The 16,160-nt window shown below is 37.7% G+C and overlaps 1 protein-coding gene across 3 annotated transcripts in view; it reads right to left on the bottom strand.

Moving 5' to 3' along the window:
- Positions 1-16,160, bottom strand: part of PLPP1 (phospholipid phosphatase 1) — a 64,586-nt gene that overhangs the window by 12,123 nt on the left and 36,303 nt on the right. For all 3 annotated transcript variants that reach the window (XM_054003969.1, XM_054003968.1, XM_054003970.1), the window contains one exon: positions 3,526-3,583. In XM_054003969.1, the coding sequence (XP_053859944.1) occupies positions 3,526-3,583 (58 nt within the window). The remainder of the gene's footprint in view (positions 1-3,525; positions 3,584-16,160) is intronic.

The following is a 16,160-nucleotide window of genomic DNA, read 5'->3' as shown; positions in this document are numbered from 1 at the left end:
TTAACATTTCCATGCAACAAAGAGTTACAGTAGAGAATTTGATGACTAATGACTAACACCACCAGTGAGTGGTGTTTCCATGTGTGGCCCCTGCTATGAGATGGGGACATGCAGCATAGGATTATCTTCAAAATTGCAGTTTTTTCTCCTGATACTAGCAAAGCCATGCAGTAAGAACTCAGATAATTTTGGCAATCTCCTGTAAGCAGAAGAAAGGAATACTCCGCACCATACAGACTCTTGAAGAAATCCAAATGGTTGCCAAGTCAAAAATGTCATAGAATCATAGAACTGTTTAGGTTGGAAAAGAGCCTTGAGGTCATTTGAGTTCAACTGTTAACTCAGCACTGCCAAGTCCACCACTCATTTATATCCTCAGGTATCACATCCACACATTTTTTAATTACCTCCAGGGATGGCAATTCCACCACTTCCCTGGGGTAGCCTGGTCCAACACTTGACAGCCCTTTCCAAGAAGAAATTTTTCCCAATATCCAGTCTAAATCTCCCTTGGCTCAACTTGAGGTCATTTACTCTCATCCTATTGCTGGCTGCCTAGGACCCACACCTGGCTACAACCTCCTTTCAGGCAGTTGTAGAGAGTCATAAGGTCACCCCTGAGCCTCCTTTTCTCCAGGCTGAACCCTCAGCTCCCTCAGATGCTCCTCTGAGGACTGGTTCTTTACAGAGTCATGGATTCACCTGACACAGCACAGGCATTCAGCAGCTAACTTTTAAGAGCACACTTTCTGCAGTACACATACACACACAGAGCAGACTCCTCCAGCCGCTCCAGAAAGTGGCATGCTAGTGTCTGGTTATGATTAACACAGCCTCTGAGTAATGCCACATCCTAACAGCCTGTCCTGCTGGTGACTCAAGCTGTGGCTGCAGAACATATGCAGGGCACAGATGAAGCCAGCATCAGAGATCAGAAAACGAACAAGCCATCAAGTGCTGCAGGTTTGGCTTGGAGCCAGCAGCAGCACTCTGCCTTGCCGCACAGGCAAGTGTGTGTGTGTTTTCCTCACCTTCCTGCACTAGCTGTCTTCTTGAAGACATCTGAACTCGATTTGGTTTCTTGTATGCATTAAGGCTGTGTTAATCAGCAAGACAAAAACATACTGCACAGGAGCTAGATGTCCCTACAATGGCCTCATAGCAGTTTCTAGATGAATAACCTTACTATCGGACAGAAGGAAGTAGAAGTCTAATCTCCACAAAGCCTCTTATTTTTACTGGGCAATACAGCTCAGCCAAAGACAAAAAATGGGTGCAGAAACAGTCAGGGCTCTGGAAACTCATTGATTAATTAATGAAAAACAAACTGATCTCCAATGAAACACTTCCTGTTCAAATGTCATCTTAGGAGAGTTAAAGGCATTTGTACCCCTCTAGTTTAAGGATGCTACTAAGCAAAGCCATGTTTTGCAGTTACTACATAACAGTGAACACAAGGACAGCTCTGAGCACAGCAAGTGTCTGAACCAGGACAGACACAAGGACAGGATTTATGGTATTTTGAAGTAGCTTGCATAGGAAGGGTTTGATTTGCACTGCCTTGCCACCTGCCCGTGTCGGAGGTTGCCAAGAATCAAACTCATACAAAGCCCCAAGACAGGTAAGGTTCTCCATTTCCACTTCAAGAACCTTCCAGAAAAGCTCTTTTGCATGGATTCAAAAGAATATGCCACAGGCACTCCAGAAAGCATTATTCAAGCCACATGAAATTAGTAACTTCAAAATAAAGAACTCATTACTTTCTTGCCAAAAGCTGAATTTTTTCCAAGCCTAGTAGGTTAACCAAACAAGGTCTCAAGTCCAGGCTGTTCAAGACATCTTCTACTGTCTTGTATGCATCTAGAGAGTTGTATTATCTAATGTGACCCATTACCTTCAATTAATGAGTTGAGAATTCCTCCGAGCTACCACCGTTTACCTAGGCTGCAGCAGAACATGCCTTACACACATGGTACAGAGGTAAAAGCTCAGACAGCTTCAGATCCATGACAACTGTAATCCTGTCAGTATGAATTATAAACAATACATATTGCTACACACCTACCAAGGTTTTTCTTATCTCCAGGTTTGTCCTTCTGTGAGATTTAAGTATCACGTTATCTTGTTGTTTAACAAAACCATGTGAGAAGATGTTGGATGAGAAGGGTCTGACTGAGCCCAGAGGGGCAAGTCAGTATTAGGTTGCTCTCTGTATAGCAGTAATTGCTTCACTGTACTATGGAAAGAGTGGGTTTGGGCTTGAAACACTATTACGAGTGGACCCATAAAATTTTAGGAGATTGCCAGTCATAATGAGCAAAAACACTGTAACAGCCGACAGGAAGTCATACCACCATATTGGAGTCAAACCCAGGATATAATACTTTTATGAACTCTTTGTATTTACATTAGCTAAGACTGGTAAGCAGAGGAGACAATCCAAACAGGTTTAGCCATAAAAAAACCTGCATGACAGATCAAAACCAAACATCAAGCTTCTGAGATAGCTTTATTTTAAAATAAAGCTTAAAAGCTATCTACACCATACTGAAAAGCCACCCCTTCTGTGTAGGGTTTTTTGTTTAGTTTGAACAATTGGTTCATTCACAGTGGATGTTATACTATTGCCATGAGAGAGTGAAAAAATTACAATGTAATGAAGACAAAAAAAGCAAATTGAATCTGAGGTCTGTAAAAATCATGGAGTGTACATGTTAAGTTAGCAACTTACATCCAGTACTAGAGTTTAATTTTACAACTGCATTAACAACAAAATTCCATAAAGTTGTTAATGCCTTCTGTGTTATCACTTAGCAGGGGGAAAACAACAAAATCAGTCTTTCATGTTATAAACCTTACCCTAAGGTAATTTGAAGATAATTTGTCCTAATTGACTGGAACAATTTCAACTAAAATATAGTAATCCCCAAATGAAGTATTTCTAAATTGATCTTATCACTAATATTTACTGTCCCTTTGCTTTCCTCACTCTTCCCTCTCTGTCCCTAAAAAAGACAGAAAAATAAAAGGGAATTTGAAAATTCAATTTGATCTACTGTTTTGTGCTTATGGGCCCAGCCACACTTGATCAGTGTTTAAGGGTCTTGTTTTCTTTATTTTAAAATAGGCTTTGCACATGTCATTAAATCAGACATGTTTCATTATAGGTTTTTATAAAGCTTATCAATTTAAAAGTATTATAAGCCTTACAAATTTTATAAGGTTTATAATACTTTAAATATAAATACATTTAAGTAGCATCTTCTTACACACTTGTCACTGGGTTCATTTTAGATATGACACACAAGCCAAGTGCCATATTAAGTATTCTTAGGCATACTGAAGATCATTCTACTTCTTGTCCCAGTATCACCACCCTTACAACTCCAATTGAGAAGTCTTTAACTGTACTAGACAAGCATCCTACAAAAGCAATGTCCCTTGTGCAAAGCAGCCAAGTAAATATTCAGTACTGGTTAGCTAACAGACCTTTTGTTATCACTTAGATGGAAAGAGCATACTTACTGCTATGAAGAGCATGCAGTACATGGAGAATGAAGAATGGCCAGAATAAAATGATAGTCTGGAAAAGAAAAGATCAGAAATCATCAGTTTTCTTTTACAACATTCAGACTGCAGTGATACCAATCCATATTATATAAGTAAAATGCAAACATGTCCATACTACTCTTCAAAGAGTACAGACTTCACTACTCAGCAGTTATCCTCTTCCAAAGTTAAGCTGATCTCCACATCAGGCAGTAAGTACTAGACTTTTGACTGAAGTTTGAACAGCAAGGGAACACATCTTCAAAGACAGTAATCAAGTGTCCTTTAATAGTTCACCTTGACAAATGCCAGAATACTTTAAATATAATTACTTCTTATCTTATAGTCACAGTATATGTATGAATACAAATGACATTAATCACCCCAAAACAATTACTTGCATTTAGTCACCATCAAGAGGCAGTAGTTAACAACTCATATCTAGTAGTTTATATTACATTTGTACACCTCTGTGAAATGTATGATTCACACAGACCCTGATCATTTATCATTGAAAGGTAGGGGGAAAGGCAGGAATGCAATTTATTAGCCAGTCAACTGCGAAAGATGACACTTCACCTAATATTTGTAGAAATTATTTGTACTTAGTCATCTCATTGAGAGTGTCAACATTGCCTTCAGCTCCCAAAGGCTTTTACCAGGTCCAGGCTGAAGGGACCTGACAGTTGACACTGACAGTCCAGGATTCCTTTGGCCAGGTCCTCACCTGCACAGCTGGTTTTGTGAGGAGCCACAGATGCAAAATAAATGCCACCCACCTCTTCAAGAAAAGAAAGCAAAATGGAAAGACATTTCTAATTTAGTCTTAAGCAGAAAGATGAAAGATCTGTACTTAGCACTACTTTTTTCCATTTTATGCACAGAGCCTTGTAATGGTGCTGTTTCACAGGCCACCAGCCAGGTTTCAGCCAGCCTTCCGTGCAATTTAATTACACAACAAGAGCACTCCCCCTGCAGCAGTTTGGCATACAAAAACATGGCCAGCTTAATAAAAGTTTCATAGCTCTGCAGACTGACCTCTACCATATCCACCAGGTCCCTTGTTTTGGTGCCTTTGCCAAACAGAGACCCCGAAACCATGGAAATTCCTGGTCAAAGGAAACATTTCCACTCTTTGGACTAGGAGTAACAAAAGCAGCTCTGACATGCAGCAAGATAATGAGGTTAAAGATGCCCTGCTCAAATACCACAAAGAAAGCAATGAAACTGTCTTGTGCACAAGTGAAACTGTAAAACTTCCTGAATTAGTTGGCACATATAACACTTAGAAACTATGTCAGAAAAAGTCTACATAGGTTTATTCCAGAGGTTTTAGAGCTTTTGGTTTATGGTTGATTTAAAACACTGGCAATAGCTTTTGGTTTCAGAGGCACTAAATAAGCAATCTGAAATAAGATGACTTCTGTTTCATCAACTGATATTTTCCAATTAGCTTCTTAAGAAGAAAAACTTTGACAATGTACTAGCTTCAGATGTTTAAAGTTCAAAACCATTAAGATTACACTGTAGCGAGATATCCCTTTTCCACTCTTGTACTCAACACTTAATATTTCTGGGCAAGAATCCACTATGAAAACCAATACAACAAGCATTTTGAAGAGCCCTGTCCTTCAAACATGTCATCTGAGAATGCAAAGCACGCTGTTCTACAGAAGATACAGAATAAGGAATTCTTAGCTCCTATTGGCAGTATTTTATCCAATAGCTCTGGGGCTATTCCATATAAATAGAATGGCCATAAAGTTATATTTCCTGCAATTATTGAAAGCAACCTGTTGCCAGCTGAAGGAATTTAGAAGACTAGTATGTGATAAAAGGAAAAAATACCATTCTTTAAGTTTATTTTGGAATTCCTATACCCTTTTAAAAGTGTTCTTGACTACTGGTCCTTTTTGTTTCAGGAATGTATTAGCCTAAGGTACATTAAGAATGCCTTGTCCCAGGTTGAAGATTATAAACTTTGAACACAGTCTTATCAGGCATAGATAAATATGCTGTACATGACTGAAAATATTGTGCTTAGCACATGAAGTATTGCCAGAAATACAACTGGGACAAGTACGGATCCAACTTGCACATTGTGCAATCCCAGTGAAATTTCTTTGGCAGTACTGCTGTCTCTAGACTTCTTTAAAAAACATTTTTTAAAACAATTTAAATCCTTTCAAAACATTAATATTGACAATGAAAAATTTCCCAACTATTCATCAGCACATAAATAATGTCTTCCCAAAGCCTGGAGAATGTCATGTCTACCAGACCAGCCAAGCACTTGGCTTCTTTGTGATCCTATTTCAAGTGCTGGTTTGCCATGAGCCAGCAGTAAAAGGGTATAGACAACTCTCCAAATCCCTACCTTTCACCAGTGAAAGAAAGGCTAACCTGTCCCAACAGAATTCACACATCAGATTTCAAAATACTGTTTTCAAAATAGTCTTAGAACAATATCCAGTGAAACTGAAGTATCAGAAATAGAGCTGGCAAGTGTAGTCTTGATCTGATTGTTTCCAAAACGGCCAACTTTGACATCAAAAAAAAGTTTTTCAGAAGTCCATGTCTTTCAATCCATCAATACCTTCCTCACAGATCTCTTCCTACATCAGAAATAGCACTTCATTTTAACAGGAAAAAAGCATAAACTTTAATTACTTCCACTTGGACAATATATTATTCCCAAGTTAGAAGAATGCCTTAAAGTAGTAACATAAAGCCAGTTTCAGGTCTCAGTTGAGGTTTAAAATATGCTCCTAGTTTCCAATGTACACAGTAGAGCTGGACATCATAAAAAGGTCTTAAAACAAGGTAATTTAAGGGCTGTTTTGCTTTCTTGAAACTTAGCTTTGTCATGAATTTCACATGGTTTCCAGTAAGGATAAAGACAGTAAAAAAGTAATGACACATGTAAAGACACAGTAGTTCTTAAAAAAGGTTACCATAAGATTGACTACAATTTATCACTATGGCTCATTACTTAATGTCTGCATTTTTAAAGAATACCTGGAAAAATAAGCAAAGTACAAACAATTCCTACAAGAAGCATATCAGCTGAATGACTTTGTTATTTTAGCCAGGATTTCTAAGCCCAGATAAGCAAGACTAAGAGAGATTGCCTTGGAGGACTTGACACTGACAACCTTCTATTACCTTCCATGCACAAGGCCAGCTTAGCCCAGGGCGCAGAGCCAGCCCCGACAGGTTATATTTCTTCAATTAGTAGAAAAATTGAACATAGTACACAGCACATAAAAGGATCATTTTCTTCAACTGTGACTTACAAGAAAATGCATGTTTTAAGTAGTAAGTTCTGCTTGGCATTATTTTGTAAAGTACATGGCTTCTTAAGTGAATTACTGCACACTGGAACTCCGTAAACACGCTTGATGTCTTGTCTTCATTTAATATCTTTGCATGAACACCTGAATGCACAGAAGCTTTAAGACAAATGCAGGAATCTGACAGGGAAATTAACAGCCTTGGGAAAGACAAGGTTAGAGAAGAGCTATATACATATGGTACAGTGGAGCATTAAATGGTGAGAAACTAAAGTAAATGACAGTAGAAAGAGATATTCCACAAGAAAGGGCATCCTGTGGTGCTTCAATAAATCTGTCAGAGGCGAATGATAAGGAAATCTTCCCAATGTGACTACAGAATTATGAAATGATCCCTTGGAGAAAAACAGAAGGCTCAGCAAAACATTTTGCACGCTCCCATATCAAAGCAAATAAATACACCCAGCTGGATCAGCCAGTATGTCCTTTCCTTCTTCAAGTTCCCTGGATTCTCCCAGTCTGACTCAAAGCTTCCACTGACATTTGTGTTACCCATTCCATGATCTGGAGGGGAATAAATGCCAGAGTGCTGCAGCTCAGCATGCCTGTGTTGAGTAAGCCAATGCTTGTGACAAGCCAGCCACATACTTGTCAGTGAAATATTCCTAGTATTTCAGTGCCATGATTTAAAGTCCTAGTTCTACACTTAAACACCACATTCTTTAAAAGTCAATTTTCTCTGCATTCAACAATCAACTTGTTCTCCCAAGATCCACTCTTTCCTCATGTGCTGGACTTGCATCACTATAACTTACAAGATCAGCGTGGGCTGGGAGTTTTGAGGACTCTGAAATTAAGCACTTTTGTCATTACTGTGAAGAAAAGTTGAAATAAATACAAAAGTAGTTCACCTACTGAACAATATCAGGAACTACTCAGAACCGCATGTTCCCAATTTCTCTACTTTTTTCCTAGTCTGACAGTAATTATACCCACACTTGAGTACAAAGCTATACATTTACACATATGAAAATGCTGCCAGAGTATTTCCAACTCAGTAGTCTTCATCTGGAAAATTGTACTGACAGTTTTTTCAACAGGAGACCTAACATTTAATAGCAAGTATCTTGCACAATTCCATAATCATATCTGGGGTGAAGGGTGGATCCACTCAGCTCTGCTTTATGCAGTGGCAGATAGTGAGGAAACTGCCAATGTAATGTAATGACATGTAATACACATGATTTGATACCATGACCATGTTTTTGCAGACTTCCCACTTTTTTCCTTTTATAGTCTATCACACACAATTAAATTTCCCTGCTTATCCTACTGACATAAACCCAATCTAACAGGTTCTAAGAGAGAGGTATTTACCAATTTCTAACCACCATCCTAACAACCAGCCTTTGAAACAAACACTGCTGATTCTGCAAGAAACAAGGGTATAAAATAACTTTTCCTCAAGCTCAGCATCAACATGAAGTAGTTATAATCAGCAGTAGAGTATTGCAAGAGTTGTCTTAAGTGCTAGATTGACCAGATTCCAAAGCTGCTTAAAAGCTTCTGCTGGCATGATTTGATGGGGGTTTGTTTCTTTACTCTCTGGGAATTGAAGAAATTGACTGATTATACATTCAGGCATGTAGATATTCTGTAAATTTTATTTGAACAAAAATATTACACACTGATGGAACAACCTAAGAGAACAATGACTACCTAAGCTATCTATTTTGCATCTGACAGCAGACGTTTATATCAGCAGCTACCAGGAGAATAAACTTGATTGTAAAATAACAAGTAATTAGAAAAATTCATACTGTTACTGTTTTTTTTCCTTTTAAAATAAGCAGCAGTAAATCTGCACACATGGAACTTCCAATTTTTTTTTTTTTTTTAGCAAGAGAGCAAGAAGTTACCAAATCCTGTCATTCATGCCACACAAAAACATGTACATTTTGTGCTTTCTATATTGCAAAGTCCAACAAAATTCCATGCTGCAATTTCCTCACATACATCACAAAACCATTAAAAAAACAAGTTATCTTTCAACAGTTCTGATTTTATCATTCCATTTAACTCAACACTGCATAAAACAAACGTTTTAACTTTCCACTACATTTCCAGGTAGCGTCCTCCAATAGGGAAGAAAATAAAAATTAGGACTTTGTTTACTTCTCTTCATAGTAATTCCAGCTCAGGAAAAAGACTAAAACTGAAAATGGCTGGAAGGGGTACTCAAGCCAACATTTCTAAAAACTACTAGTTTGCTCTCACATGCACTAGATCACTCCTGCATCACATTTATTATGCCTGCATAACTTACCCACATAATATGTTTTTGATTTGCAGTGGTGTTATTTTACATAAAGGGAATGAAGACAGAAAATTATAATCTCTATTAAATCATGGATTTATGTGCTATTCCTTCTTTAAGGAACTGCTTTGGGTAAGAAGTCCTTGACAAGTATGCAGAATACATCCATCAGCAGATTCTTGTAATCGTCAAAGGGGAAAAAGAAAGGAGGCAGTGGGAGAACTGTTAAGGGGATACCTGTTCCTGCAGTACTATGTGGTTGATACAGTTAAACACACCCCAAATTTTATCTTCTGATACTTTTTCCTCCTGTTACCTTTTGCAAACCATTGAAATTCTGTGAATGAGAAGATGCATCTACCTGCTTGGTTGGTCACAGCTAGTTCCCAAATAATTTTCAGGATGCACCCAACACAGGTATGTATTTTGATTTCAAATGACCTTAAGCATGATAAGCTACTGAAACTGAATTCAAGCCCAGCTTTGTCTGAAAACCATTAAAGGAGGAAGAGTTCTAGTTTCAGTCATGAAAATGAATGTTACCTATCACTACTCAAAAGGTCCAATTCATACAAAGGCAAAGGAGATGTAAGCTCAGAAACAGGATCCAGATTGCAGAACTGCATCTCATTTGATTAGAGCATGTTCACTTTTCAGATTCAATTCTCCCTATCACCAGTCAGTTTCTTTTGCAAAGACAGCTCCTTTTGCTCCCAGATCAAGTACAGCCCCATTTCAACACGCACTGCCAGCCTAGAAGCTTCTAAGGCTTAAATATTTAAAGGCTTTTATTCAATACCATGGCTCATTTTTCCTTCCATGTAAAATGATGTGTAGTTGCCCTGACTAAGCTCCACTTCTCAAAAGTGATGAATAATTTCACTAGGTCTGTAAGTGTTCCCAAACCAGCCACTTTAGATCTTGAATAGTAATGGCATAAGGGTAAAAGCAGTGCTTAAGGAAAAAGCTGCACTGTCTGAATAGTAGTACATGTGTGGACTTCTATTCCTTTCAAATGCCTTGGTATCCAAGCTGCTTCAGTTGCTTTTTGTGGATTTTTTTTTGCATGTACATTTTCAGAAGTGAAAAATAGTAAATTAGCCTCTGATGAAAACTCTTATACATAGAAATTTCAGTACTGTAAAGCACTTCACAGGCTGAAAGCTCCATAGAAGAAATAATCAGTGCTATATACAACATACCAGTATGCCCCTAGTAAACACACAGTAAGTCTCTGGCACATCAAATTTCTGATTCATGATGCTGATGGAAACTGCCAGACTGTGGTGCCCAAAGGCGTGGCAACACCAGACGAGAAGTAATACATTTAGTTATGCTTGAATCATTAAGTGCAGTTTGGTTTTCAACAAACCTTTAAGAAGTTTCAAAACAGTATATTGGTACATTTTATAAAACCCAAGTAATTTCAATGCAAAATAATACTTCACTGTAGAAATACTCCCAGTACTGACAGGCAGGGAGACAGATAAGGAGAGGGACAGACAGGTCATCTAATAGAGATGGCTTAACTTAAAGTGAATGACCAGACTCTTGACTTAAGTTTAAAAATTCCAGAGCAAACCAGTCACTATCTAATGTAACAAGGGAAAACAAAACCATTCATTTAAATAGAAGTAAATAATGCATAAGCCTTGGGAGTTTTGCAAAGGTTTTTTTTTTTTTAGTTTTTTGAGCTTATTTTTTGTTTTAACACAGTGACAGTTTTGAAGGGATACATAGAACAGAGAACCATAAGAGTTTCACAAGTTTGGTTGAACTTCAAACAATATCATATGGGTTAGTCCCATACCAGCCATCTAGCAGGGGCGCCCGGCTTCTCAGAACCACCCAGTGATTTAACTGCACTCACAGCTCATGCAGGGCCACAACCAGACAAGGAGCTATGAAGAAAGCTGACAAATTCCTGGCAAATGATTGGTAAAGGGCACCACTTTGGCAATTGTGTTGAAATAAATTACCAACGTCAAAACAGTCAGCTCTAATTTCCTAAAAACTTCCTTTGAAGATTACATTTTGAATTTGCAATGGCAGACTATGCACAGCTTGTTTTGAGCGCAGTCAGCATAGGAACCATACATCAACTGAAGCAGGGAACTATTTTTTCCTTTAGACATCTGAGTTGTAATCTGAATCTGTACATTAGTAATACAATTATAATTATGAACCTTGACAGCTGCATTATCTGTTACTACAAACAAAACTGACAGACTGAAATTAGAGAGCTACAAATACCTGACGTTAAGTTTAACTTAAAAGGAAGTGTTTCACACACATATACATCCTTGCTAGCTGTGCAAGTATGCTTTTGAAGGCCAACAAAACTCAGACTGCACAGTGTCTCTGAAGCAGCAGTCTTCTACAATATGGTGTAATATTTACCACTTCAGGTTCAAAGGTTTAATTTCTATGCATGTGCTTAGTGAGATGACAAATCATCTAGGAAGGGCAGTTTCCTGGACAGATTTCTGGATCTGCTTTGTCAGGAGGTTTTCAGTATTGCTCCCAACCCAGAACTCTGAACTTTCAGGTCCCACTGCAACATCCATACTCAGCAAAAGGAGCTAAAAAAAGTAATATCTAACAAAAATATCTAGAAGTTAGTTATTGCATTCTTTTGACAAACCTACATTGCTCAGCTAAAATGTAGTAAGTACTGCTTTCAAGAAAAATTTGTAGTAAATTCAGAAAGGCTAAGTAGGTAAATAAAGAAGGACAATTATATATAGGGAAAAAATATTACACTGTACAAGAATTTGTACTGAGGAGAATTAGTTTGACCAGTGTTAAAGCAAAAAGATACAACAAACTGTACTGCAAACTGCAACCAGATTTAGCATCATCAGAAGAGAAGGTCATTATCAATCTGTGTGAATATGCTGGCATTCAGTTAATTTTCTGAATATTCATACCATGCTCTGTTCCTCCTTCATATTCACCTGTCCCATTAAGGAAAATGGTGGATTTTTGAGAACAATAAATAATGATTTTGATCTAACTTCATTCTAAAGCTCTGAAATATTAAAGTATGTTCTCCAAATTGGTTAACAACATGACTCAAACTTCAGATACAAAAGGCCTTAACAAATTCCTTATAATATATATAAGAGCAGATAATTACAGCAACCACTTTAAGTACATCTACTGTCAGTACTCATTTGCAGATCACCCACCCTACCGCTATGTGTTCAGAAACAGAGTTTAAGCAAAACAGGGTATGTATGCACACAAGCACTGCATGCACACACTTAACTGCTCAGTTAGAAACTTGCGATCATACCTAAAACAGTTGCTTGAAGGGCTACTCTTTCAAAAGACTGTTTAGATATATTTTCGCATCCTTCACTAAAAGAGATCTGGACCTTTACTTCCCATTCCCAGTTTTGCATGTATTGACTAAGGAAGAATGTGTTATGCTTACAGCCTCCCCATCTGCTGCTGTTCCACATCTAAGAGTAGGATACTTAAGCCTTTTACACTCCTGGAATAAAAAGGCTGTTTGGTTTATGTGATGAGTATAGATCCCTGCTAAGTGTGTATAATTGTCCCACTTTCTCCATTTTAAAGGGCATAGAATAATTGGGGGGTGAGATGTTTGCTACATGCATCTTCTTTGCCCTAATGAATACGGGTGCCCCCTCCACTTTCAGAAACAGAAACCTGAAACTTCATTGTTATGGAAATAGTATCAACATATCAGTTCCAAAATGTGAAATAAGTTTTGGAATTGCATTTCTGAAGACTAAGTTTTATTATAGTTTTTAAAAACCCCAAAAACTGGACCCAGCAATTACCCAGGTTTGAAATTCAATACAGATTTTTCAGTTGCAGTCCAAAAGGACAATAAAATTCCATCACAAGGGGACATCTGGCATTTAGAAGATCCAGATCTTATATACAAATGTAACAAAAAGCCCTCATATCTGCACCTCAAAAGAAGAACCAAAACAAGCCAGCAATACCTCAAGAGCGGGTATTTTAAGAGACAGGAAGGCCTCCAAATCTACACCTTAAATGAGAGATGAATAAATAAGCTTCAGAGGAGAAGTTTGTGAATTGAAGGTTTCAAGAAATTAAACCATACGTTGACCCTTTTCCTTTTAACTCACCAGAAGGTACAGCTGGAGAGGCATAAAAACAAAATGCAAATGCATAAAAAAAGGTCAGCAATCAGAAAGATATTTTCCAGCCTCCCAGGTCTTCATGCTTAGTAGCAAAGTTCAGCGAGGAGAGGTAGTATCCAGCCACAGAGGATCTTACCATGATTACTAAAAAGCGAGACAAGCCCATAACCAGTGGTGCTGAAGAAGGCAGATGATGCCATGATGAGGCTGTCTAGATACCTCTAAAAAGCCATTTGAAGGAGCCAGCATGTCCCTCAGATGGTTAAAAAAAATGGATGACTGTTCACAGGGCTTTGTCAAAATTCCACAACTACCCCCACATTAATGAAATATTTGACCCATTCTTGCCAACCACTGTAACAAGACCTCCACGGTCTTCAAGATGATGTGGATATTATAATAATGGGGGGAAGGTAACTCAAAAGATAAACTCAAAAGATCTAGAAAAAGATCTTTTAGGAGAAACAAGAGAAGCCAGCATATTTATTTTCTGAAATAACTTAATCCTTTTCATGGTGCAATTTTATAAAGTTTTTTTTTCTTTTTAATAGCTTTCACCATCATTGGTATAAAAATACTTATCTCATGTTAATCCAATACTATGAAGAATAACTTGACAACCCAATTACCAGGTATCTGAATTGATTCTTAAACTTGTATCCACTAAGTGGATTTGTCCTTGTTAGACTGTTTCAGAGACTTACATACCCACCATGGCACAACTGAAAACGGGGAAGAGGAGGAAGAAGAGAAAGACGTAAAATAAAAGCATTTTGCTTTCAAGGGTTGTCAATTCAACACAGCATTAGCAAATTTGTGTTTCTCACTCCTTACTGAATACAGTAAGTTTTTTCCTACTGAATACAGTAACTTTTTTCCTACATTATTACTGCAGGAAATTATTTTAAAACAAGAAAATTAAAAGAAGTACACTCTAAAGCTTTCAAGTTCTAGGGAGGCATCATTTGCATGAGCACTAACTAGTACATTATTATACCCTAGTGTATTTATTATCCCAGTGAAATTATTCAGCAGACACTGAGTAACAGTACAGCACACTTCATGCTTACACTACTTATTTTTAACATTTTGTCGATAAAATATAAGTTTAAATAGTATCAGATTAAATACACCTGACCTTTACATGATGCTTTAAAATGCAGTTTGTGCTGCCAAGTTTATAAAATTGTACATATTTATACACACTCAAAGTGACAGCACAATCCTAAATTAAGTTCTAAAAATACTGTAAGCTGTATATAGCACCTGCTACATTGTTTGAAAATTAAATAAGACTAATTCAAATATTCTTTGAATGACACACAACTTGTCAATACCAGAAGTTTGGTTTGGGGGGTTCTTTGTAGATTTTGTAGCATTTTTGTACATTTTTTAACTCCTTTGCTGGGAAGGCTTAGGGAGCCTTAGTTGTTTTAGTTTTTGTTTCCTGTAGAAAGAACTTAATAAAACTGGAGAGAAACACCTATCATCACTACTCAGTTCTCAACTGCCTCAAAAATTATCAATAGATACTTTGTTGAAATCTTTAAATTTAATCTTTTTGAGATTAAATTTTACAACCAAGAGGAAATAGTAATTCTTTGCTTAAGATGACAACTATCATTGACCTTTACCAGGTTCAGATCCATCTACTCAAGCGTGCTCCCTGAATTCCAAATCCTGCTTCCTAAAGATTACAAATGCTTATCTACACAAAGGCAGCCAATGTTGAATTAGCAATTCCTGATTGCCAAAATGAGTTGGGAGCCACCAGTTAATATTGCCACACCATGGCTCAGTACATCCCAGTGATAAGAGTCAGAAGGCACACTATCACTGTCTTGAAATCTTGAAGCACAATATTGTCCTGGTTCAGCTTAACTGAACAAATACCTTATAAAGTTGTCTCTTTTCCCCCTCTGCCAAATGCTAACAAATAAGTCTATTCCAGACTGATCAAGTGTCCACATACTAGAGGAAAAGAGCAGCTCTTGATGTTCTCCTTTGTTACTACTAGACTCCCAAGCCTCACTGTCTACACACTCATTTAAGACAACCAGCAACTACTGCAAAATATACTCACCAGAGGAATACTGAAATACTAATTCAGAGCTGCTGCTGAACAACTGTGGTTTCTGTTCAGTCTTTTGGATGCAGGAAAGCTAACGATCAGGACATATGGCAACCTATTTGGGAAATATGCCTTTGCTAACCAAGGGAGAAGACATCATGTGTCCTACATACCTACTTCTTGAGAAATCTGGGTATTTTGCCAATTCACTCAAGGCCAGGCAAAGGCATACAGTGGGAAGCCAAAACAAAAGGAAGCAGAGTAAAAATGGAAGTTGCAAAAGCCAAAGAGATTAGTAAACACTGCTCACTCACACCACCACTTTATCAGGGTTATAGCCTGGCACACCTACCTACTTTACTGAGCCCTGCTTTGCCTATTTGAAAGTGGAAACAGCCAACTGACTAGTCATTATCTTTATAGGTGCTAAGGAAAGTACCCTAAAGGCAATTCAGCAGCACTAAAGTATATACCAGTACACTAAAAGTGACATGCTAATTGTAAGCACCAGTGACAACAGAACACCATGACTTTGATCTCTCTCCATTTGTAGACACTAAAACTTGTACTTCTGTATCAAATTTAATTTTCTGTAACTAAACCAAGCCAGGTCAGGTATCTTTATTGAGTTACTGCTCTTAATATTTATTTAGAAGGAATACTACACAGCTCTACACAAAACCAGCTGACATCAAACCTAGCAACATCTCCATAAAAGCTCGAGATGGTACTTCCGTACAAGTCATTCACCCCAGGAAAGTGCCATACAGTAGCTCATTGCAAGCTTC

The sequence above is a fragment of the Vidua macroura genome, chromosome Z, assembly GCF_024509145.1.
Source record: "Vidua macroura isolate BioBank_ID:100142 chromosome Z, ASM2450914v1, whole genome shotgun sequence".
Classification (NCBI taxonomy): Eukaryota; Metazoa; Chordata; class Aves; order Passeriformes; family Viduidae; genus Vidua; species Vidua macroura.
This window is presented reverse-complemented; position numbering and strand designations above follow the sequence as displayed.